General features: G+C 32.5%; 3 protein-coding genes across 6 annotated transcripts; all 3 read left to right on the top strand.

The window, feature by feature from the left end:
* The first annotated feature begins 894 nt into the window (after window positions 1-894).
* LOC145567850 (ATP-dependent Clp protease proteolytic subunit-related protein 4, chloroplastic-like) lies at window positions 895-9,352 on the top strand. Of its 4 annotated transcripts, XR_014095747.1 has the most exons (10): window positions 895-1,272; window positions 3,086-3,289; window positions 4,341-4,396; window positions 4,537-4,663; window positions 4,783-4,860; window positions 6,532-6,645; window positions 6,756-6,869; window positions 8,870-8,963; window positions 9,039-9,096; window positions 9,176-9,352. XR_014095747.1 is itself a non-coding variant. In XM_081627256.1 (8 exons), the coding sequence occupies exons 1-7, from the start codon at window positions 1,015-1,017 to the stop codon at window positions 6,825-6,827; spliced, it is 909 nt and encodes a 302-aa protein (XP_081483382.1). In that variant the 5' UTR covers window positions 895-1,014; the 3' UTR covers window positions 6,828-6,869; window positions 9,039-9,352. The 4 variants fall into 4 exon arrangements, 1 of the variants encoding a protein (XP_081483382.1); XR_014095745.1 differs by lacking the exon at window positions 8,870-8,963; XR_014095746.1 differs by having other exon boundaries at window positions 9,039-9,352.
* A 5,599-nt stretch (window positions 9,353-14,951) lies between these two features.
* LOC145569335 (expansin-like B1) lies at window positions 14,952-17,290 on the top strand. The gene is made up of 4 exons (XM_081628686.1): window positions 14,952-15,224; window positions 15,996-16,102; window positions 16,205-16,513; window positions 16,974-17,290. The coding sequence occupies exons 1-4, from the start codon at window positions 15,089-15,091 to the stop codon at window positions 17,178-17,180; spliced, it is 759 nt and encodes a 252-aa protein (XP_081484812.1). The 5' UTR covers window positions 14,952-15,088; the 3' UTR covers window positions 17,181-17,290.
* A 2,146-nt stretch (window positions 17,291-19,436) lies between these two features.
* LOC145566936 (expansin-like B1) lies at window positions 19,437-21,904 on the top strand. The gene is made up of 4 exons (XM_081626195.1): window positions 19,437-19,575; window positions 19,759-19,865; window positions 21,195-21,503; window positions 21,701-21,904. The coding sequence occupies exons 1-4, from the start codon at window positions 19,437-19,439 to the stop codon at window positions 21,902-21,904; spliced, it is 759 nt and encodes a 252-aa protein (XP_081482321.1).
* The last annotated feature ends 1,176 nt before the right edge of the window (window positions 21,905-23,080 follow it).

Genomic DNA, 23,080 nt, shown 5'->3' with positions numbered 1-23,080 from the left:
GCCCCCACCCTCACTTGGATATCCATCCCCACCTAATCCCCACCAAAGACCCGCCTAATCCCCACCCAAGATCCACCTAATATCCGTATCTCAAATACACAATCTTATATAATTAATACGAATTATAAAATAATACATTCTATACACATTTTTGTGTTATAATATAAGTGTCGTACAAAGTATTATAATTAATATTGTATTTCATGTAATTATTTAATAAATAGAATAAAAGTATGTAATTTTGCTTTAAAAGATATATAGATGTGGGTATGAGGTGGGGATGGGGCGGGTACGAAGTGGGGGCGGGTGGGGCGGGTACAACTTAAAATCCACCCCCGCCCCATCACCCATGGCGGGTATGGTTTTAATCCCCATCCCCGCCCCACCACCCGCCAAACCGAGACCCATCCCCGCCCCAATGGGGCGGAGATGGGGCGGGTCTCCTACTTGACCCGCCCCACTGACATCCCTAAGCATGAGCCTAAAACGACATGACTTTATGACCAAGGTAGATAGATAATTTAATAGACAATTTTGAGGAATGTAAAGTTATGGACCAAGGCATGAATTCCATGCGCGTTTCGCCACCAAATAGGCCAACGTTCTTTGAAGGCTTTACGAAAGGGTATAATACACAAAATCAGGCCATCTTTGATTCTTTAGAGATTTTCCAAACATATAAACTCGAGTAAAAGTGGAAAATGCATCACAAGATCACAAATTCAATACTTCGTATGATACGAGATTATTAAGTCCAATCTTGTAATAATCTTGTTAAATTTGTACAAAGCCCAATAAACAAGCCTAAACCAACATAAATAAGCCCAAACAACAAAAAAAACCAAAACAATTCGTCACGAAAAACGGTTTATCTTTAGGCTTTAACCTCCCTAAAATGGGTCGGATCTTTTAACAATGGCTTCTTCCTCTTTCACTTTCTCTCTCCTCTTTCTCTCTCTCTAATCTCTATCTTCTTCTTCTTCCTCGCAATTCTCTCTCCTCTGCTCAAGCTCAATGGCAGCATCAATGGCGTCTTCCCACTCTTTCCTCACCACCCGATTATGCTCACCTTCTCCCCCACTTCACTCCAAACCAACTCCGACCACCACCGCCTCATTTCGCGCTTCTTCTCTCAGAGATTCTCTTTCCTCCAATTTTCTCTCTCCTTTCGTCGGTGGTAGCGTTTCCGGTGACTTTTCCGGCCATAAACTCCGACGACCTCATTCTCTTACGTCGTCGAACTCTCGTCCTAAGCGCGGCGTTGTTACCATGGTATCATTTTCAACTTTCTTTCTCGTTTCTTTATCTCCATGTCTGATAATTTTAGGGTTTCGATATGATTCTATTCGATTTTGCGTTTTTGAGTTGTTTATTTTAGTTATAATTGGAGGTTGTGTGATTGCAATTTGATTATTTTTTAGATTACTAATGTTTTGATTAGGAAAGCTGAAATTTAGGTTGTAGCTGTAGTAATGGTAAAATGTATGCGCAATTTGATCTCAAGAGATGGTGTATATTTGGAGAAATTGATTTAGAGCAATAAGGGGACTGACTGAATTGATCATCCTTTAGTTTATTGGGTTTCAATGTAATTGTGGTGGTTGATTCTATGTTTTTGGAACAGTTACGATTGTCGAAATTCTAACAGAAAACTGGCAATTATACGGAGCGAGCTATAAGTTGGTGAATCAACTTATACTTTTACAAATGTAAGTGGTAAAGTGATAGTGGATGAACAACTGATTGAACTTTTAAAGGATGCCCTTATAGTAAAATGATTTAAATCACCAGCTAAATAGTTTCGGAATACCCAAAGGATTAGAAAGAAATGTCGATCCACCAACCCGTACTCTTCCCTGGGTCTTCTTTATATTAGAAAACCTCTTTATCTATTTCATCTTGAGAACTACCTTCGCATTTCTTAGAGGTTGTTTACTAGGACACTTGACTTGTTTCGGATAATTTCTTATTAGTAGGCTTAGCTGAAACTGAAAAAGTATTGATGTATGATATGCAAGAATGAAGTAGTCGGGTTTGTTTATGGGAACATATTGTAATACCTCTATGCTTAGTTTGGTAAGGCTGAAATGGGGTCTTTTGTATTTGGCAAGGGGGTGTAATAGCCTCTGCTTGGATTGAAAATTCTGAATAAACATCACACACTATGGCTGCTTTATGGAGATGAAAGAAGGGGCATGTGCGTATATTGTGAATTCTAGTATCTCTCATGTTGCTTGTGACAACTGGTATCTCTCCCATAAAATTTATTAAGGGGACTTCACTGGGTACATAGAACCCCCCCCCCCCCCCCCCCTTTTTTTTTTCTTTCTTTTGTGTGTGTGTGTGTGTGTGTGTGTGAAGATCTAATGAACATATGTACAAAACCAATCTTTGAGTTTTCCTTTGCTTCTAAGTTGGTTGGAAGTGGGCTGTGCATGTGGCTTGGTCCTGCCTGAGAGACTCCTGGTGGGCTATGCCTGTGCAGCTGTGCTACATTTCTGAAAATCAGCATGGCGCTAGACATGAGAATGCTGTGGATTAGCCTGTCTGTGCAGCCCAGTGTCAGCTGGCCCTGCTTTACATATAGTTTTTTTTTTTTTTTCTTTTTTTTTTTTCTTTTGCTATCTTTGTTACGAACTATTAACACGACACATTACTTCATCGGTGCATCCTGTCATCCTTGGAAATCTGTTTTAACCTTTTGAGTTTAATAATGGACTGGAAAAACCTTTTTGCTTGATCATTTCTTTTGCTATTCAACTTTGTGGTATCTTCTTGGCGTCATTGACTTCTTTCCTCACTTACCAATGTGGATATAGTGCATTGTGTCAAGAAAGTCCAAGAAGTGCATATCACCCCTAATTAATTAAGATATGTGTCAAGAACCGCATATTATCTTTCTATGCTCTATTTTCTTTGCGAACAGTTTCTTATGACGATTCATGTTACCGACCCCAAATCATTTCGGGACTAAGGTTTTGTTGTTGTTATAAGATGAATCAGGTTTTTATATATATCCTTTATACAAAAGAATATTTTTTGAATGGTTTGCTGTAGTTGCATAATGTATTTTGACAAATAACAGGTCATACCTTTTTCTAGAGGAAGTGCTTGGGAGCAGCCACCACCAGATTTAGCTTCTTACTTGTACAAGAACCGCATAGTTTATTTAGGCATGTCTCTTGTACCCTCTGTGACTGAGCTAATACTTGCAGAATTCTTATATCTTCAATATGAGGATGAAGAAAAGCCAATATATCTTTACATCAATTCTACTGGAACAACAAAGGTGATTTTTTGTACTGCTTCCTTCTTGTATGTTAATTGGATTATGTGATCTCTCATTAATTTCTTCTTCACATTGCTCTTCAAGTTATAGAGAGGTCTGTGCTAAAATGGAGGAGGACCTCTGTTTTATCTACTGTTCACCAGTGTTTGAAAAAGCGCGCCTTAGGCGCAAGGCGATAAGGGTGAGCACTTATTTTGGTCTGGGCGAGGCGTTTTGGGTTAGGCGCACAAAAAGCGCCCGAGACGCACCCAAGGCGCACTTGAGGTGCACTTCAGCCAAAATTTTGTAACTGCCCATATAGTGCGCCAGTGAGGCGCGCCTTAGGCGCAGCAGAATCCCTCTCGCTTTAGTGCGCCTTGAGCTTTTTTATACATTGCTGTTCACCCATCTTTTGCATGATCACCCCAAAAATGACATTGGTGTTTATCTGTCTGCCTTGTTGAGACAATAGATTTTATACCATATGTCTTGATTTTATTCTAAGTTTATAGAATTTTAACGTATCTAAGCCAAAAATGTGAATCAAACTTGTGAAATGAAATGCAATAAGAATTTTAGACAATCATAATGATAGTTGATCACTATGATTAAATCATTGATGATCAGTGGTGAATTGGTGATACTTTGACTGTGAAGATAGTATACCTTTGTGACGAGGGCACAGATATGTTATTGAAGACTTCGGTGGTGGTGAAACTTGTCACTTGAGATAGAGGGGCAAAAATTCAATGACAATCTGCTCAGACCTTTGCCAGTGTAAAGATCATTACTAAAATGGTTCTCTTATGTTCTCCATTGAACAATTCCTTTTCTAATGGTGATCTTTAGCAGTTTTTTAATATCTTGCTTGTGCTTATAGAAGATTAGTTCCTACAGCGATATTCTCGAAGCTACTCAAATGTACCAAATTTGTGGAAGTTGTTGCGGATTTCCTATATCACTTGTTTATATTGTCTTTTGAATTCTTTTAGTGCCATCTGTTTTCAATTTGTCATCTAATGTTAGGTCTTTGGTGCTGATATTGATGGTTATCTCACCTTTTCTCCTTTAGGGCGGTGAGAAGCTGGGGTATGAAACAGAGGCTTTTGCTATATACGATGTTATGAGGTTATATTCTTCAGTTTTTTTTTTTTAATTAAAATCTTTGCTGCTGAATATATGAAATTACAATTTTATATATTTAACTATTCAAGTGCTATCCGATTTTTGCTGGTTCATCGTTAATTTTGGTATTTGATCTCTTTCAGGTATGTCAAGCCACCTATTTTTACTCTATGCGTTGGCAATGCCTGGGGAGAGGCAGCCTTGCTTCTAGCTGCTGGTGCAAAGGGAAATCGTGCTGCCCTTCCATCCTCTACCATCATGATGAAACAGGTCATTATTTAACTCGTCATTGATGATTTCTCTTCTCCATACCTTTTCCCACTTAATTGCTCTCAAGATGCATATTTTCTTCAGATGGTTTTAAAAACCCTTCTGTGCAATTTCTGCAGCCAATTGCTAGGTTCCAAGGTCAAGCAAGTGATGTTGAACTTGCCAGGAAAGAAGTAACAAATGTGAAGACAGAATTGGTAATGACTTACATAATTCATATCTTGGCATTGTTTATTATCAATAATACATTATATATTATCAATAATACATTATATTGAGATGGTATTTCACGAAAGGGCAATTAAGCTGTGTGGATGTCTTCATCATTTTACACAATTACTTGGTACTGGTTTATATATGCAATCATTTAGTACGTAAAGCATGTTTGTATATAAAATCGCATTATTAAAGATCTAGCCATGTGTACCACAATGTTGAATGTTTGTGAAAGAAATTTTATGAGCTTGTTTTAATGGATAATTTTGTTTGATATCAAATATTTAAATGTTTTATAAGGTTGTTTATAATCTTACATTGATCTCCAAGTTATTTAAAAAGGAAATGTTGTTAATTAAATTACCCATGTATGGAATTGGATGGTTGATTTATCAAAAGTTTATTATATGCTATATTCACCCTTTGTATTAATTGCTAAGTTTAATCACATCTTCAAAAGAACTAAAGTCTCCAATAATGTTTTGAGTTTTTTCCAACATCAAGTTTAGACTGCACATTTATTTTATTCCAAGGTCTATTTGCTTGCCTTTATAAAGCAAAAGAAAGTATGTCATTTGTTGACTGCATATTTGTTTGTAATGATCAATGGTACTGCACAACAGTAAACAGACCTTCAAAAACGTTCAGATCCTTGTAATCACTTGCTTTGATGATTTAGTTTTCCATGTTGTGCTTACAACCCCCCCCCCCCCCCCCCAACACACACACACAGATTCCCAGTTCGTGCCCTATGAGAGGGGAAAAGATTTGGCTTTAGGTGCATGTTTTGGTCTTCTGCCTAAGGAAGAATCTTAAACCCAATTTATATATGGTTTGTGTTTGGGTTAAGGGGTTTCAACCTGTATACATCCAAATCTGACACCACTCAAGACAACTGCCAACTCTAGCAATATTGTTCTATTTTGTTGCAAAATTTGATGTTTCACTTTACTGAATCTAGTGATAATAATCAAGTACATCTACTATGGTAAGTTCAGTTCACATTGTAAGAGAAGGTACTGACTTGAAGAAAAAAAGCAGGTGTGGCCGTGTGGGGGTTCTCATAAATCTAGTGGGTTTCCTCATGCTCTTTCTGCTTTTTGTTTTGCTGTAGAAGAAGGGTATATTTCATCCTGAGACCTTCATGGCCTTCTCTTTTTAATGGAAAGATGGGGAAAAAAAATAAAGAAAAAATATAATCTGAATGACCCTCTATACTATAAACCTTTTAACATTTATTTTATGCAAACTATTGTAGTGTCTGTATGTCCAAGTGCTTATATGAAAAAAGTGCCAATTAGGCCCTGTTCATTCTATTTAAAATCATACTCCGTATACATTAAAAATCAGCCATAATCTGTAACAATCAGTTTTATCCTGTCAAAATTAAATAGGTTTCTGTAAAAATCAGTTTATTCAGTGAAAGTAATTTCAGTTTAGAAAAATTTAGGTGAACTGAACAGGACCTTAGTTGTTTCTTCTGTATTAGTTTGTTTCACTTGTACTACTGAGTACTTTCTAGCAATTTGCAATGCAAAATGATCCATAGCTGTTGATTATTTCTAATACTTTGTATTCAACTTTAGATCTGCTGTTGATGGCTGAGTTTTTGATATTAGAATTGAGGGTAACATATATTGTTTGTCTTAAAGGTTAAGCTGTTTTCAAGACATATTGGAAAACCTCCTGAAGTGATTGAAGCTGACATCCGACGTCCAAAATATTTTAGCCCGAGTGAAGCTGTTGAATATGGTATCATTGATAAGGTATACCTATGTACAGAAACTGTTGTTTCTTTTATACTAAAGATTTCCACTCCATTGTCCTTCAAAAGGAAACTGAACATCTCATACAATTTTTTTTTTCAACTTTGCAGGTTATCTACAATGAAAGAAGCAAAGAGGACAAGGGAGTCATTGCAGACCTGAAGAAAGCCCAGTTTATTTAGATATTAGAAAGACCTTTGCTGGTGGCCATAACTATGATTCAGGTAAACTTTCACTAGTTCCTCCAAGGATTCAGATCTCTAGTTAGCTGTAGATCTTGGTTGAACATCTTGAAGGTTTTTCTTTCTTGTATTTTTAGGTGTATGTTTTCTTGTTGATAAATCTATCAAAGTATATTCCTTATTATTTGTAAATTAGTTGAAGAATATATTGTAACATAGATACTGAAATTTACATGACAAGACGAAGAAAAAAAATATGGAAAATTATAGATGTTCTTTTAGAAGACACATATATCCAATTATATTGGTAAAGCAGTCTCCACTATACCGATATCTTATTTCTTGGTGCTGAATCAGTCACCTATGTGCGATATATCAGCAGCCAAGTAGTTCATGTGGCTTATTTATTTATTTATTTATTTTTATTGTGATTTGTGTGTGTGTGTGCGTGCTTGTGTTCTTATTGTTTGTGTTTACTAAGCAACGAGCTCATAATGTACACCCCTCCATCTTGAGATGTTCATATACATTTTGGGAACAGATATAATGAGGAGACATTTATTGTGTTGTATACTTGTATCTATATATATGTCAATTTATGCTATTGTCTGGTCTCTGCACTTAAAAATTTGAAACACTGCTTTCCAACCATTAATGTTAGTTATATTAGTTTTTAATATATTTCTTGAACTACTAAATAACAATTGGAAGGTTAGAAGCAGGTTAGAAGCTAGTATAGTTAGCATAGTTTTTGACTGACATAACCCTTTAATCTAAAGGAGGCAAGGATTCATTATCATTTGGCTTTGGATTATGGGCTACTGTAGAACCCTTTATATCAAACTATTTGTACTTTTTTCTAATTATGAACTATATGGTTGGTGCATTGTGGGTCAAAGGATTAACTGGGCTTAGCCTTTCTGTTATTGCACGGGTAAAGTTTGGGTACATCCAACTCTAAAAAACCTCAATTGATTGAGAGAATAATCTGAAAAAGGGAACATGTTAAGTGGCATAACATAATATTGCCACTATTGTGTTATATATGAATTTCCCGAGTAAAATTGCACTTATTATTCTTCACTTGCCAGTGACATTGAATTTTGTCACATTTTTGGTAATAAATTTTAGTTAAGTACATCAGACCTATTTAAGGCAGCTGGTAGAATTTTCCAGCTTACTTAATAGATGATTAGAAGTGCTTTTTTTGGTGCTAATGCTATGATTAAGGGGTTCTAATGACTAACTAATGAGAAAAACTTAAATGCTTTCCCTGGTCCACCCATTATAAATCTTTACCTTTTGAAATATCTTTCTTCCCATTAAGATGAGCTGATCTCATGGGTACTGTGAAGTTGAGCCCATTGGAATTTTCTTAAGACAACTGCTAGCTTATTTAATTGCCAAGTGGCAGCTTCTGCTGGTTCTCGAAAAGGAAGGCAGCTTTGTATCGTCTTTATTGCCATCCACTTTGTGTTTATAATATGCATCTTGGTCTATGAATTTAGAACAGACACCTGGATTTATCCAAGTATAATGCTCTACATAATGAAAATTAGTTTTAATTAAAAGATTGATAGTGACACCTCTTCTGCGCGTGTCCATTCTGTGCAACTTGCTGGAACGTTCACAGCAACCTTGAGAAAGTGATTTGATCCCTGCCGCCTTAAGGTTTACAGAAAGAGCTTTTACTGTGTCTTACTCCCATGTCGTGAATTTGCCATGTAAACCTTTTGCTAGTGGTTAGAGCCTTTTCGTGAATGATCATGTATAATTCCCATTTTCAAAATTTGCTTAATTGCTTCACAATAGAAAGTGTCTCTGTATGCTCCCCTTTGGACTTCTGTCCTCCACCAAATGGAATCATATTGATGACTAATTTCAGAAAGATAAAGAGTATTGCTGCATGTATGTGCTCCTATATACTATGTGTCTTGCTCACACGTTGCAAATTTGTGACATAAACCTTTTGCTGTTGATTAGGGCCTTTTTCTGGATGGATCATGCAATAATTCTCATTTTCATAATTTGCTTTGCAACAGAAAGTGTGTTCTTCCCTTTTCCAGATTGCATTATCTGATGTTTTTACCAGCACAATTAGATTAGAACTGCATGATTCTCCTTCTATCAGTTTTGGTAAGTTATATTCATACTTGCTGAGGGAATTTTCAATTGAATGTTGTTCATGTAAGCTCATAAAATGATGTGCAGGAACCCTGAGAGCCTGTTTGGACTATCAAGTACCCTCTTTTTTCCTGGAGGACACGCCGTACGTTTAGTATTCTTACATTCTATTCTGATGATGTACTACACATTTAAACAGAATCTTGATATTTTGATGATAATAGGTGTATGTTTGACGAGGGAAGGGGCGAACCTGTATATTTGGCTGTTTGTAAGGAAGGTGCTGCCAAGTTAAGATCATGTATATTTTCTGTTGTCAGGATTACACAAGATTAGGTTGATGAAAATGCCCGCAGGACTTTATTATTTTGATGAAGTAAAAGCCTAGCGGTTTTCCATTACCCTATAATTAAAAATAGATGGTAAATTGTCCATTATCTTAAAATCAAAACAGATGGTCTTATTGGTTTATTTGCACATTTAGGCATTTAGCCATGCAGGTTGTCTTCGTGTTGATCAAGTTGTCACGTTTACAAATTACACTATTGACATGACAATTACACTCTAAGAAATAGAGTGATACTAGTCCCCAATCTTGTAAGACTCCCAACACGTAGATAACCCAATACAAGCTATAGTGCCTAAACATCATGCACAGGTCCAAGAATTGTAGTCGAACACGGTACATGTACATGAGGATTCATCATTTATGTCATGGGGGTTTTGCAACTAGTGCCATTCACCCTAAAACTGTTCTTTCTGTCCACCCAATTGCCTATCATGTCAAATAATTCTCTTCAAAGTAGAAGGAAAAGCAAGATCTCACAAATTCTTTGTTTTATTGGGTAAAAGGTTTTTCAAGGATTAACACCTTGGAAGAAAATTCATTGGCAGAATTTGTAGCATATCATTCTTTTCAAACGTCTAGTCTAAATAATAGGATGGGTAAATATGTTTGTGTGGTGGGTATATAAGAGTATTTTGAAGTTAGATTATAAATTCATAAAAGTCGAATTAATCACAAATACGTAAGGATGATGATTGCACAATTAAGATATATTGGTCATGTTATTTTTATTTTTGTTATTATTAGTAATTACCTATAGTATATATTGGTTAATTTAAATTTCCACATGGCTATCCAAGAAGGATTTGTGCCTAACTCAAATTTGACTTGACAACGTCTTTTTTTTTTTTTTTTACTTCCATTCCGAACATTTTTTTTTTTTTTTTGGAATGTTAACTATGTTACCTAGAACCATTAATGATAAATAATAATAATAATAATAATAATAATAATAATAATAATAATAAATATAATACATTTTAGGTATAAATGATTATTCAACCCTAATTATTAACCATAGAATTAGGGTTGAATAATCATTATTTGGGACTCGTTTGGTTGCAATAGGAATTAACTTCCCGTTATAATTTATTATTCATGGGAAATTATTTCATTCCTCAAATTCCTAGGAAGTTGTTTAGTTTGTTCGGTTGGCATTAGAAAAATTGCAATTCCTAGGAAATTTGAATGACCTAGGGGGAGGTGGTTAAGTGAATTCCCAAATTATGTGGGAAAATAAAATTCCTAGGAATTTCTGTTTCCTCCATTTGCACTTTTTTTGTTAACCAAACAACACAACCAATAATGTATTTTCTAGGAATTTTGAGTGCCTACATAAAATTGGTACAACCAAACAAGACCTTGGTTGTTTTTGAAGAAGGGGAAAGTGTTACGGGGATAATACTAAGTGAGTGTCTAGTTCACAAAATCACTAGATAGCATGGTTTGAAATCAAGATTGAATGCAGGTTGATATGAGTTTATAAACCCCCACACTTTGAGCGGTTTGAGGTAATGAAGAGTTTAGAAAAAAAAAATTATTTATCTAAAATAAACACTAGATATGGTTTTCGGCGATTCTCGGCCATTACCATATACTTAGGGGTGACAATATCATCCAAACCCGACGGATAACCATTCACTCGATCCAAATATATGGATGAAAGCCCGAATTTAAGTGGATCACGACGGATGGATGATGGATGGGTTGGGTGACAGATCGGGTTGGATTCGGATAATGATACATCCAACCCATCACCCGACTCATTCATCCACCCGTTAAATTTATAATATTAAAAAATAAATATAAATATCTTTTTTAATGATTTAATGTTTATTTGTAATGCTAGGAATTGAAATGTATTTTTAATTTAGTAAAAAAGAACAAGTATTAGAAGGATGTGTAAAAGTTTTAATAAATTGATTACTTTTTTTTCAAATCTTGATTTTAATTATGAAAGTGCAAAGATGTATTTATATATTTATTTCACTCGAATTATCACCCGATCCACCCAATTCATCATGGATGATGGATGGATCGGATGTGGATGAAGGAAAATTAGGTGATAAATGGGTCGGGTGATGGATGGATCGTTGGTGGATGGAGGCGGATGAAGCATCACCCGACCCACCTCCGATTCATTGTCATCTCTACATATACTCCGTACCTTATTTGTGTGAACCATACACCTTGCAAGCTAGTTGGAATAGAGGAATTTAGCACTCTATTAGTAGTATATAAAATTAATAGAAATTGGACTATTAAAAAGGTCAATTTTAATACTCATTCATATAAGTAGAAAAGTAAACAAAATATTGTTGGAGGCTCTTTACATTACAGCATTAAGGAATAAAATTTCTAACTAAATTGAAAGGGAAATTTGATTCAATAAGGCTCTAGCTAATCTCTCATCGTATAAGTGGAAGCTATCATGATCTTTTATAACTTGTTATTTAGTTAATGGATTTTGGGAAACTTGTCTTTCTGATGTAAACGTTTTGACATGCAGATTATTGGTGGAGGGCTTGTTGGCCTTGTTCCCGACTTTTGCTTTCTTTTCAACCTAAACTAACAATGTAACAAGTAAAGAAATCTCGACTTTTATAAACTACTGTTTTCGTATGTGTTAACTAGATTACTTGATCAAAATTAGTCTTGAAAGATGGTAATCAAAGACCTTACAATTTTTATTTATGTCATTATCTTATGTAATTTTCTCCGAACCAAAAATTAAAGCCTAGGTACTCCCTTGATATGAACGTGATTTATCACATAATTACAATCATTCATAAACCATTAATTCCATTTCAAACAATTTTTATTAGGAAAGAAAATGTAATAATTTTATGGAAAAATTGACAGGAATAATTTCAACTTTGCCCGATTCGCTCAAAATAATCTCAACTATTAATTATTTTTAAATAATCCCAACTTTATACCCCGATCTTTTTTAATGGTCCCAACAAATTAATGCACCTATTATAACCGATTTGTAGCTGACGTGGCACCCAACAGTTATAAGAAGTTGAATTTAGATTAATTTCCCTTTAATTAAACGTTAGTTGGGAAAAACCAAACCCCCCCCCCCATTTGTTTTATTTGCTCTGACTCTCTTTTTGCTCCAACCTTTCGCAATTTTGCTATGTTCTCCTTTAATTTTCTTTTTCTTTTTCTTTGTTTTTTCTTTTCCTAATCAATTATAAAGGGTAGTAGGAGGCATTCATGTTCTAGTGGCTCTTCTTCCTCAAGAATTGTTGGGGGTGTTTTCACCAAATTTGAACTGCAATTGTGGGCATGACACTGTAGTTCGAACTGTGAAAAATGGTGTAAATATTGGAATGAAGTTCTACGCTTGTCCTAAATGGCCGATAAGTGTATTTTTTGTTCTTAATTATAGTTAAATAATTGAATTAATTAACTATTTATTTGACCAAAAAAAAATTGAATTGGGTTGAAACTAGGGTTTATGTTTGCAATTGATTTGGGGCTTTTAATGTGCAGGAGACTAATTGCGAATTTTTTCAGTGGATTACTACTTACCTACAGAAGTAATTTCCACTCAAAAGTTGAAACAAATTATGGCTGCCATTTTTTTTTTTTTTTTTTATTTTTTTTATTTTTTTTTTTTTTTTTGCATTTCATGAGAAATTTTGGTGAGGTAATCTCAGAGGGGTTAGTTGGGACTTGGGAGGGAGAAAGAGATGATGTGGCATTAATTAGGAAAGAAATTAAAGTCCAACAGTCAACAAATGAAGACTTCACTGTTTTAGCAGGTTTTAGGTCTCTCAGGACCATTAAAAAAGATCGGGGTATAAAGTTGAGATTATTTATAAATAATCGATAATTGAGATTATTTTGAGCGAATCGGACAAAGTTGGGATTATTCCTGTCAATTTTCCTAATTTTATTAAATTAATTAAGGGTTTGTTCACTTCAGCTTAATTTCAGTTCAGTTCACTTTAGTTCAGCTCCAATCAATTCAGTTCATTTCAGTTCAGCTCCTAATTTCCTTCTCTTATAAAATATTCATTTTAGCTCTATTCAGTTCAGTTTAGTTCAGGTTCAATCAATTCAGTTTATTTCAAAAGTTCAGTAAATGTGAATAAACCCTAGAACATGCATCTTATATATAACTCTATAACAATCTTCTTTTTTTTTTTTTTTTTTTTTTTTGTTGTTGTTGTTGTTTTAAAGTGCATATTCTTGCAGACACAGGTGCTAATGAAGTTGGAAAGATTGAAAACGACGTCACTACTTTATCGAAGAAATTAGGCAAGCAAACTAATTATGCTGTGATATACTCCCTCCGTTTTTTTTTATTTGCATTACTTGAGGATGCACAAAGTTTTAGGAGCATAATAAAATATTGAGAGTGGGTAAATAAATTATTATTATAATAAAAGTAAGATGATGACCATGAAAAAGAATGTATGTGAGAGAAGATAGATAGTTTAATTATTTAAGTGGGAACCATGGAAGAAAGAGAAATGATAAAATAATTTAAGTGGGGTTTAAAGTAAGAAAGAGAAATGATAAATATAGTATAAAGTTACCAAATATAGAAATAATGCATTTTAAAAAAAAACACTCATAAAAGGAAAGTGATGTAAAAAAAAAAAAAGTATAAATATATATATTGTCTCACACGTAAAAGTTTATCATTCAATGATAATTTCTAAAAATTTATCATTCAATAATAATTTGCTTATACGGAGTACATCCAAATGGTGAGCAAAAACTTGGAGTATAACCTTAATATATAATAAGACTTGGAATTGATATGAATAGAATTGGGAGAATCTAACCTGACAAAGGCCTAAATTCGTTGATTAAAGTATAGACTATGGTAGCAACCAATCTCAACATACATACATGTATTGACGCGCATGTACATAAACTACATGTGTTAAACATAATATTTTCATTCATCAATCAATTCAAAACCCACTTTTTTTTTAGGAAAACTCACTTTAAAAACCTTTTTGTAATTTTATCCATATTTTATTGGTGTTTAAAATGTAATTGTTTACTTTCTCTAATCTTAAATTAAAGTGGTTGATTGTCTTGGGAAAATGTGGCAAGATCAAAGCTCTCTATTAGTTACTTATGCAAATGCATTATTTTCCTTAAGAATTTCTTTTATATGATGATATTTATGAAAATGTGATGACCATTTTAAAAAAAATAATAACAATAATTGTGAAACTTGATAAGACTTGACTTAACTACAAAATTCTAATATCACAATTATTTGTCCAAAAAAAAGTCATAAGAAAATATCTAGAGATTTTTATTCCCATGTGCCCTAAGCTCCTAACTCAGCTGTGACAAAATTGAATACTTGAGTGCTTAAAAAAATAAAAGTGTTGTACTTGTTCAATTATTTAGGACTATTATCATTCATAGCATCTTCCTTAACTATAATGATAAACCCAAGTGCACTAAAAAGTAATACATTAATAAAATTAATAAAAAAAACTTTAATTAGTTTAATGAAGACCTACCTAATTAGTGATTGGTTCATTGTTAAACTGTACATAATCTCTAAATAACTCTATCTACTGTCTCTGTCACAATAGTGGAAGGCAAATTTCTAGAATTTTTCATTTTTTAAAATTTTTTAATTTTTTAATTTATTATTTTTATTTTTTAGTTTCTATTCAAAATTATGTGCTATAAATATCTAAGGTTTCTAACTCCATTTCTCACCATTTCTACAACTATCTTTTTTATATTAGCTTCTTGCATTCTTAGCTTGTTGTGTTTTCATTTCTACTAATCCTTGAAAAAAATGGAGTTTAACCTTAATTACAAAAATATTATACTTCCTTTGATAATGATGTTGTTATTTGTACTTGGATATGGTCAAGATTATATCTGCTCTAGAGCAACCTATTTTGGTAGTCCAAATTGTCAAGGGAACCCAAGTATGCCTTTTTGTTTCTCTACTCTATGTTTTAGTAGCATGCATGGTGTCTTAACTTGCATATGAGAGATGTACGATTATTTTTTTTTTTTCCGCTTTTTTGCTTACAGCTTATAAGGTCCTATTTAACTTTTTACAAGTACGGAAAAAAAGTTATTTACTGTATATATTGATCATTTGAGTACTTTTGTGAAAATGATGGGACGTTTAATTTTAATTAGTTTTCCGTAACATAATCACGTTTATAATTAAAAAAATAAACGATATTATTATATTTGATCTCTATTATAGTATATGCTCATGTATATATATGTGAGGAAACAAATTAGTGACTAACTATTCAAATGTATACTAAATTAAATTAAAGGGTAACTATATAGGTAGATTTTAGGGTTATATATATATAAGCATTTAAATGCATAATCTAAAATGGTATAAGTTTGGCAATTCTTTTTAAAAACATGAGTGGACTGATGTAATTAATAATTATTTTGTATATTACTATGTTCATCAATTCTTAGAAGATCCTCTAAAGGCTAATCTATTTTATCACTCTTTGAAGTCCATACTTATCAAATGCTTAATAATCTTCAGACTAATGTTTTTTGTAGGATTTATTAATATATTAAATTTTCTTTTATTAGTAAATAAAATATAAACTTTATGCTTACGTTTAAACTGTTCATTTTATAGTTTTATACTTAATTATGACATGACTACGTGAGTGGGTGATAACATAATTAATATTATGGATTTAATTTCATCTTATCAGCTGGAGCATGTGGATATGGAGAATATGGAAGAACTGCTAATGATGGTTATGTAGCTGGTGTCCATAGACCTTACAAAAACGGCACTGGATGTGGTGCTTGCTACCAGGTACTTCCTCCGTTCCATAATGTTCATCTGTTTGAATTTTTTTTTAACGGTTTTTTAATGCATGTATTTGATTAATAATATCTCGATTTAAATAATTACTAGGTAAGGTGCAAGACAGGAGAATGCACAGAAGATGGGGTGGTGGTGGTGGCAACAGATTTCGGGGTGGGTGATTGGACCGATTTCCTATTTCCGGCCAAGGCCTATGCTAAGATGGCCCGGCCCGGGTTAGAAGCCGAGCTGCTCGCATACGGCGTCGTTAACATCGAATACCGTCGAGTCTCTTGCACTTTCGGTGGTTCGAACCTCATAATTAATATACATGAAGGCACAAGATACCCTCACTACTTGGCCATTATTATCACTTATAATCCTACTCTCTATGACGTTGTGGGTGCTCAAGTTTGGCAGGTTTGTTTCTTCCACCCTTTTATCCTCCACTCGGGGTCATTGTAAATTTTTAATTTTAGCTCTCAAATCAACCTATGCACAACACGTGTACATGTGGAAGGGCATGTCAACACGCGGGTATACATAGTGTCATAAAAAACCACTCAATATAATTAGGTGCCTGAAATAATTTATGAAATTATATGAAGATACAAACACATTGGAATATTGGATATAATTGGATCAAATTGCATGGTTATTTTAGATGGCCTAATATCACATGTTGATAGGATATAAATAGAGCTTTACAGATTCAGGCACCGCACAGACGATCTGCGCTCATTCAATTACATTAAGTTGCCTAATTATATAATGATATTAGTTTTGGGCTCCAATTTTTGGTACACACATATACAAGTAATTTGTATATTGGGCTCAATTGGGCCTCTAACTATTTTTTAAAAAATTATTGGAAATGCAGGAGGAAACCCAAGAATGGAGGCCCATGAGAAAGCCATTTGGAGCAGTTTGGGACCTGGAAAATCCACCAAGAGTAGAAGGAGGTTACAAAATTAGATACTTTCTCGTTGCCAGCAACACTAATCATGCCACGTGGGTGGAATCACCTACTCTTATTCCTGCTAATTGGGAGAAGGGAGCTAATTTTGAGCTTGCCGTTAAACTCTAATTGTAACTATTAGCCAATTTTATTGGTCATCACCACTTTAATTTCTCTTCATTTACCTCATTAGTGATTGAATAAGATTATGGACCGTGTACTTGAATTACAATTGTGTTGATTAATACCAGTATTATTATGCTTAAATAGCTGTGTTTGAATCCATGTATGTTACGGAGTAGTTCTTTACCGAAGTAACTTGGTACGCTCACCAACTACTTGCAAACAAACTTAATCAAAATCGTTTGTTAATAAGCAAACTTGAATAAGTATCTTAAGTTCGTAAAAGTAATAGAGACAAGCTCAAAAAAATCATGACCGACTTGCAATTAATAGTTAACAACGAACTTGTTTAAGTCAACTATTTGTTCACATTTAATATTACTCGATCGTTTAAACCTTGTTCTGACTTGAAAAAAAAACTCTTATCATTTTAAAAATTATTTTAACATTTCCTTTATCTTTACAAGAAATTTGAACTTAAAAGATAAAGATTATTATATTGTCAATTGTATCATGCATGCAGGAAAATTTTCCCACAACAACTTTCTATAGAAAGACAAAAACTTGAATTATTAAGTAATGTGTATGCATAAAAATCCAAATGAAATAACGAAACCTTTAGAGCATCTGAAGGCATGTTTATTTAACTAAACCTTGTTTAGTTGTTTTATAATCATTCAAGCTCATATAATTTGAAATGCGAACGAGCATGTCCATGAACAAACCTCAACAGTACAAGTCAAGGTGTCAAGCTTTTAACAATCCAAGGTTGAACAAGAATTTTAAAATTACATTCAAGTCGAGTTTGAGCTAGCTTGAGCAATACTAATTATTATCGAGCCTAAATTAAACAAACTAAACCTTTGCTCGACTTGACTCCTATTTATCCTGCCCATAAATTGGCAAAAAATCAATGTGATTTTCAATAGAGGAATATAAAAAATCAACCAAAATTTAGTTAAGTTATGTGGTAATGCATGACTGCATGTGCTTGTGTCATGAACTTATATATCTTAACCAGTGTGAAAACTGAAGAGTAATGTTTGGTCCTTTGGTTTTTCTTGATAGTAATTTAATCCTTAAAACTTACTCTACTCTGGCTTTTGCTAGAGGTGATCAAAGTTAGCCCAGCCCGATTTTGGGTGGGTTTCGGGCAGAATTTTTCAACGGGTTTGGAAATACATATTTAGTTGATTTTTTAGACCCGACCTGAAAAGCCAGCACAGGCCGACAAGTTTGAGCGGATTTGGGCACAAAAAAATTCGTCCCGAAGCTTGGTTCGACCCAAGAAGTGGGCTTTTTGGCTACGGCCCAGCCTGAACCTGACCGTGCCCGCCCAATGACCACCTTTAGCTTTTGCTTAGTTTTCAATGTGAATATATAAGCAATAATATCTTCAAGTATATAAGCTAGTGAAAGGTTTGAAAAATCAAAATTTTGAAAACTTGCAATGAAAACACAAAATGCATGGCTCAACTACCTTACTACCCTAGTAGTTCGTGTTTGATTTACTATGGAGGGATGTTGCGCCAGTAGGCCCATTACTACGGTTTTCATCATGCACACCCCTAGCAAGGCAACTTTCTTAAATTCGGTTGCAAATTATTACTTCCTAATTAACATGGTAAAACTTATTTCAATCTCCAATATATCCTTCGTAATTATAGTAATTAACATGGTAACATTAGCACATTGATAAAACCCTGAAAGTTGAATATCATACAAATCATCACAATTTGTTCATGATCAATTATATTACATGTGCTATTATATACTCGGTATAATATATGATCAAATTGTATGCTATTCAAATTTTGAAATTTATGCTTAACTAGATGTGTACACATACTATAATCACCAACCCCACTTTAATATTGGAATTAGCAAAGTGTATTATATGTTTATTATGTAGTGGATGATTCCATTAATTAATAATTAACAACCATTTACAATTAAATTTGACTTCTTGAATACTAGCTCAAGGAAATAAATTAATGAAGCTATTAAGTCAAAGTATTATTTGTCAGCCTCTCTATTAATACATGTAGCAAACCTCAAAAATTAGTGGCACACCATTGCCTTCCTATATCTTTAGTGGATCAAAAAGGTAATATGTCAAAATCATATAACCTCCTTATAAATATGTGAAGCTTAATTATAAACTTCTCATTCAACATTAAGCTAATTACTTAGTTTAACTAAGAAATAATTGTCACCCTATTAGTTATATTCTTTGGCTTATTTCATCATTTTATGAGAAAAATGGCCTTCACCCTTAGCCAAAATTATGCCAGTTTAATTGTTATGGCAATAGTATTACCAACATTATGTCATTCCACAGATGAACAAGAAATGTGTAAAGCAACCTACTATGGTAGCTCATATTGTAAATCGTTTCCAGGTAAGTTATACATTATTGTTATAATTTATGATAAATCATAAATGACTCCTTTGTCTATCTAGAATTAATAGTCGCATATAATCACATTAGTTTAAACTACTAGCGTGATAAATATAATCTGGATGGAGTGAGTATTGTGATTTTATTTTTATTTAATGTTGTCGATTTATTATGTGCAAATAGTTGGAGCGTGTGGATATGGTCCCTATGGTAAAACTGCTAACGGAGGCTATGTAGCAGCAGTCTCTAAACTCTTTAGAAACGGAACCGGTTGTGGTGCTTGTTATCAGGTACTTATATATGTATCCTCTCTATATTTACTCTAAACCTAAAACTAACGGACATTTTTATTGTCATCCATTACTGCTTTAAATGTGGTACCGAGTAATGGTATAATTTAAATTAAATTCGCGAATATATATATATATATATATATATATATATATATATATATATATATATATATATATATATATATATATATATATATATATATATATGGGAGGGATCCGGTAAGAACCCCACCTTATCTAAGAACCCTTTTTTTATGTAAGAACTCTAATTATGTTCTAAACTTTTTCCTATGTTCTAAATTTTTTTCAACTTATGTTCTAAAGTTTTTCCTTTATTCTAAAAATTTTCTTACTTATGTTCCAAATTTTTTCCAATAATGTTCTAATTTTTTTTTTAGATTATGTTCTAAATTATTTTTTTCAGCTTATGTTCTAAATTATTTTTTTCAACTTATGTTCTAAATTTTCTTTCTATGTTCTAATTTATTTTTTCAGCTTATGTTCTAAAGTTTTTCCTATTTTCTAAGTTTTCTACTTATGTTCCAAATTATTTTTAATAATGTTCTAAATTTGTTCCTATGTTCTAAATTATTTTTTCAGCTTATGTTCTAAATATTTCCTATGTTCTAAATTTTTTTTTTTTCAGATTATGTTATTAATTATTTTTTTCAACTTATGTTCTAAATTATTTTTCAACTTATGTTCTAAATTATTTTTTCAACAAACTTATGTTCTAAATTATTTTTCTTATGTTCTAACATTTTAGTTGTTTATGTTCTAAAATTTTGCTATCTTTTAAATTATTTTTCTTATGTTCTAAAATTTTCTGCTTATGTTCTAAATTTTTTCAGCTTATGTTCTAAATTTTTTTCTATGTTCTAAATTTTTTTTTCTATGTTCTAAATACGAAATTGTTAAAATTACAGAAATGTCATTACTAAAGGATCATTTTAGATGGTTAGATCAAAACTAATAAAGGGTTGAGATTGGTTCTTATATAAGATTGGGTTCTTATATAGAGGAGGGTTCTTACATGAGCCTTCCTCTATATATATATATATATATATATATATATATATATATATATATATATATATATATATATATATATATATATATATATATATATATATATATATATATATATATATATATATTACTGTAAACATGAATAACACAAGTTTTCCATACAAAATTATGTATAAATTCAACTTCATAATAACACGAGTGTTACTGCGTGCGTATCATACATTTATATATGTCGTTATGTTATGATTAAGCATTAAATATACTTACGAAGTTGTACTAATTATGAATTGGATGCAGGTAAAATGCAAGGCACCAGAGTGCAACGAAGAGGGTGTGAAGGTTGTAGCTACGGACCATGCATTCACCTACGACGCAGACTTTATCCTAAGTGCCAAAGTTTACGCCAAAATGGCTAAGCCAGGAAAAGAGATGGACTTGCTAGATTGTGAATATGTAAATATTGAACACGAAAGAGTTCCATGCAAATATCCTGGCAAAAATGTCATGGTTAAGGTCCATGAACATAGCTTTTTCCCGCATTACTTAGCTCTGGTGCTCTTGAATCAAGGTGGAATGTATGATATCACCGCGGTTGAGATTTATGAGGTATATATATATACGCACAACTACATACAATTCGTACTTATGTAATATAATAATTGAGTTGTGCTCGATTTGGTAAATAGAGCTCCTTTAAATGAACTGATGAGCTAAAAAATAGTCTTGGTTATATAATTATAGGATATAATTATAAATATTGTACTACATTAATTGCGCTAACCTAAAAACATCCATTCATGTAGGAGGATACACAAGAATGGAAACCATGTAGAAGGGCATACGGCGCGGTTTGGGACATGCACAATCCTCCGAAAGGGGAGCTCACAATGAGGTTCTACGCTTGCGGCAGTGGTACAACTGAAGGCAAATGGATGGTTGCTTCTAATGTTGTTCCTGCTTACTGGAAAGCTGGTCTTACCGTTGAAACTAATGTTCAACTTTCTTAAATTTATTATTTTCTCAGCTCAAAATCCCTAATTACTTAATAAGTAAATCTCAATTTGATCCACAAAATATATAGAGTGTTTGTATTATACGAGGTACTTCGTATTAGAAGTACTATACCCTCGTATTACAATATTATTTTATAGATTATGTATTAGTGATTAGTTTATCATAATAATGAATAAAGTCGGGACCATGTATTATGTACTTATTGATTGAATTATTGTCTCGAGTTTGAGGGAGATTGTTGTTCTTTACATTATGTCAAAAAATTTAATAGATATGGGATTGTGTTTTCTATCATATTTGGTATGAGTGTAGTTTATATATATATATATATGTATATATATATATTTTATATATATATATATATATATATATATATATATATATATATATATATATATATATATATATATATATATATATATATATATATATATAAAAGTAAGAAAGGCAATATATGGAAAATCCTCCTCACGAAAAGAATTCCTAATGCAGCAAGCAATATATTTGGACCGATTGGATGTTAGTACACACAGACACGCCTGATTGCAAGAGTATAAACTTGAGTAAATTGTTGAGCCTAATTGAAACAAATGGAAATATATGGGACCTTATTAGAACTTGTTTATTTGTGCTAATTAGACTCGAAATGTGTTTTTAAGGTATAGAGAATGCGCCATTTTATAACTGCAATAATTTTGACTTTCATCGCACAAGTTTGACCCTTAGAACTGTCAATCATAAAAACTTATACTGTAAAATTTAAATTATTGAGATTTTTCTAAAATTAAATAATATAAATTCTATGTAGATCTTAGAAATTAACTCAAATTTCTAATTCTTTTATTGAATTACATTATCTTATCATAAATGGCTTAACTTCAATAGTAGTATGCTTACAGAGTTACTTACAACGTATTTGTCATAGCCCATATATTCTTTTTAGCTTAATTTATCTGAACTTATACTTATTTTAACTAAATTTAATTTATACAATCTTAGTAATAATAATGTAGAGCAAATTAAAACTAGCTATATTTTAATTTAACTTCTTGTCAAAATAATAATAATAATAATAATAATAATAATAATAATAATAATAATAATAATAATAATAATAATAATAATAATAATAATAATAATAATAATAACTTTGTAAGTGAGATTTATAT

This window comes from Chenopodium album, chromosome 11, assembly GCF_948465745.1.
Source record: "Chenopodium album chromosome 11, dcCheAlbu1.1, whole genome shotgun sequence".
NCBI classification, from domain to species: domain Eukaryota; kingdom Viridiplantae; phylum Streptophyta; class Magnoliopsida; order Caryophyllales; family Amaranthaceae; genus Chenopodium; species Chenopodium album.
Note: the sequence above shows the minus strand (reverse complement) of the source record. Positions and strands in the feature narration are given on the sequence as shown.

What these genes read in the sequence shown, in the direction of transcription:
- LOC145567850 (XM_081627256.1), top strand. Translation starts at nt 1,015, where the DNA reads ATGGCAGCATCAATGGCGTCTTCCCACTCTTTCCTCACCACCCGATTA. An exon ending in GCTATATACGATGTTATGAG is followed by an intron (nt 4,397 to 4,536) that starts GTTATATTCTTC and finishes GATCTCTTTCAG; the next exon opens with GTATGTCAAGCCACCTATTT. An exon ending in CAAATGTGAAGACAGAATTG is followed by an intron (nt 4,861 to 6,531) that starts GTAATGACTTAC and finishes TTTGTCTTAAAG; the next exon opens with GTTAAGCTGTTTTCAAGACA.
- LOC145569335 (XM_081628686.1), top strand. Translation starts at nt 15,089, where the DNA reads ATGGAGTTTAACCTTAATTACAAAAATATTATACTTCCTTTGATAATG. An exon ending in AAATTGTCAAGGGAACCCAA is followed by an intron (nt 15,225 to 15,995) that starts GTATGCCTTTTT and finishes TCATCTTATCAG; the next exon opens with CTGGAGCATGTGGATATGGA. An exon ending in GATGTGGTGCTTGCTACCAG is followed by an intron (nt 16,103 to 16,204) that starts GTACTTCCTCCG and finishes AATAATTACTAG; the next exon opens with GTAAGGTGCAAGACAGGAGA.
- LOC145566936 (XM_081626195.1), top strand. Translation starts at nt 19,437, where the DNA reads ATGGCCTTCACCCTTAGCCAAAATTATGCCAGTTTAATTGTTATGGCA. An exon ending in ATATTGTAAATCGTTTCCAG is followed by an intron (nt 19,576 to 19,758) that starts GTAAGTTATACA and finishes ATGTGCAAATAG; the next exon opens with TTGGAGCGTGTGGATATGGT. An exon ending in CCGCGGTTGAGATTTATGAG is followed by an intron (nt 21,504 to 21,700) that starts GTATATATATAT and finishes CCATTCATGTAG; the next exon opens with GAGGATACACAAGAATGGAA.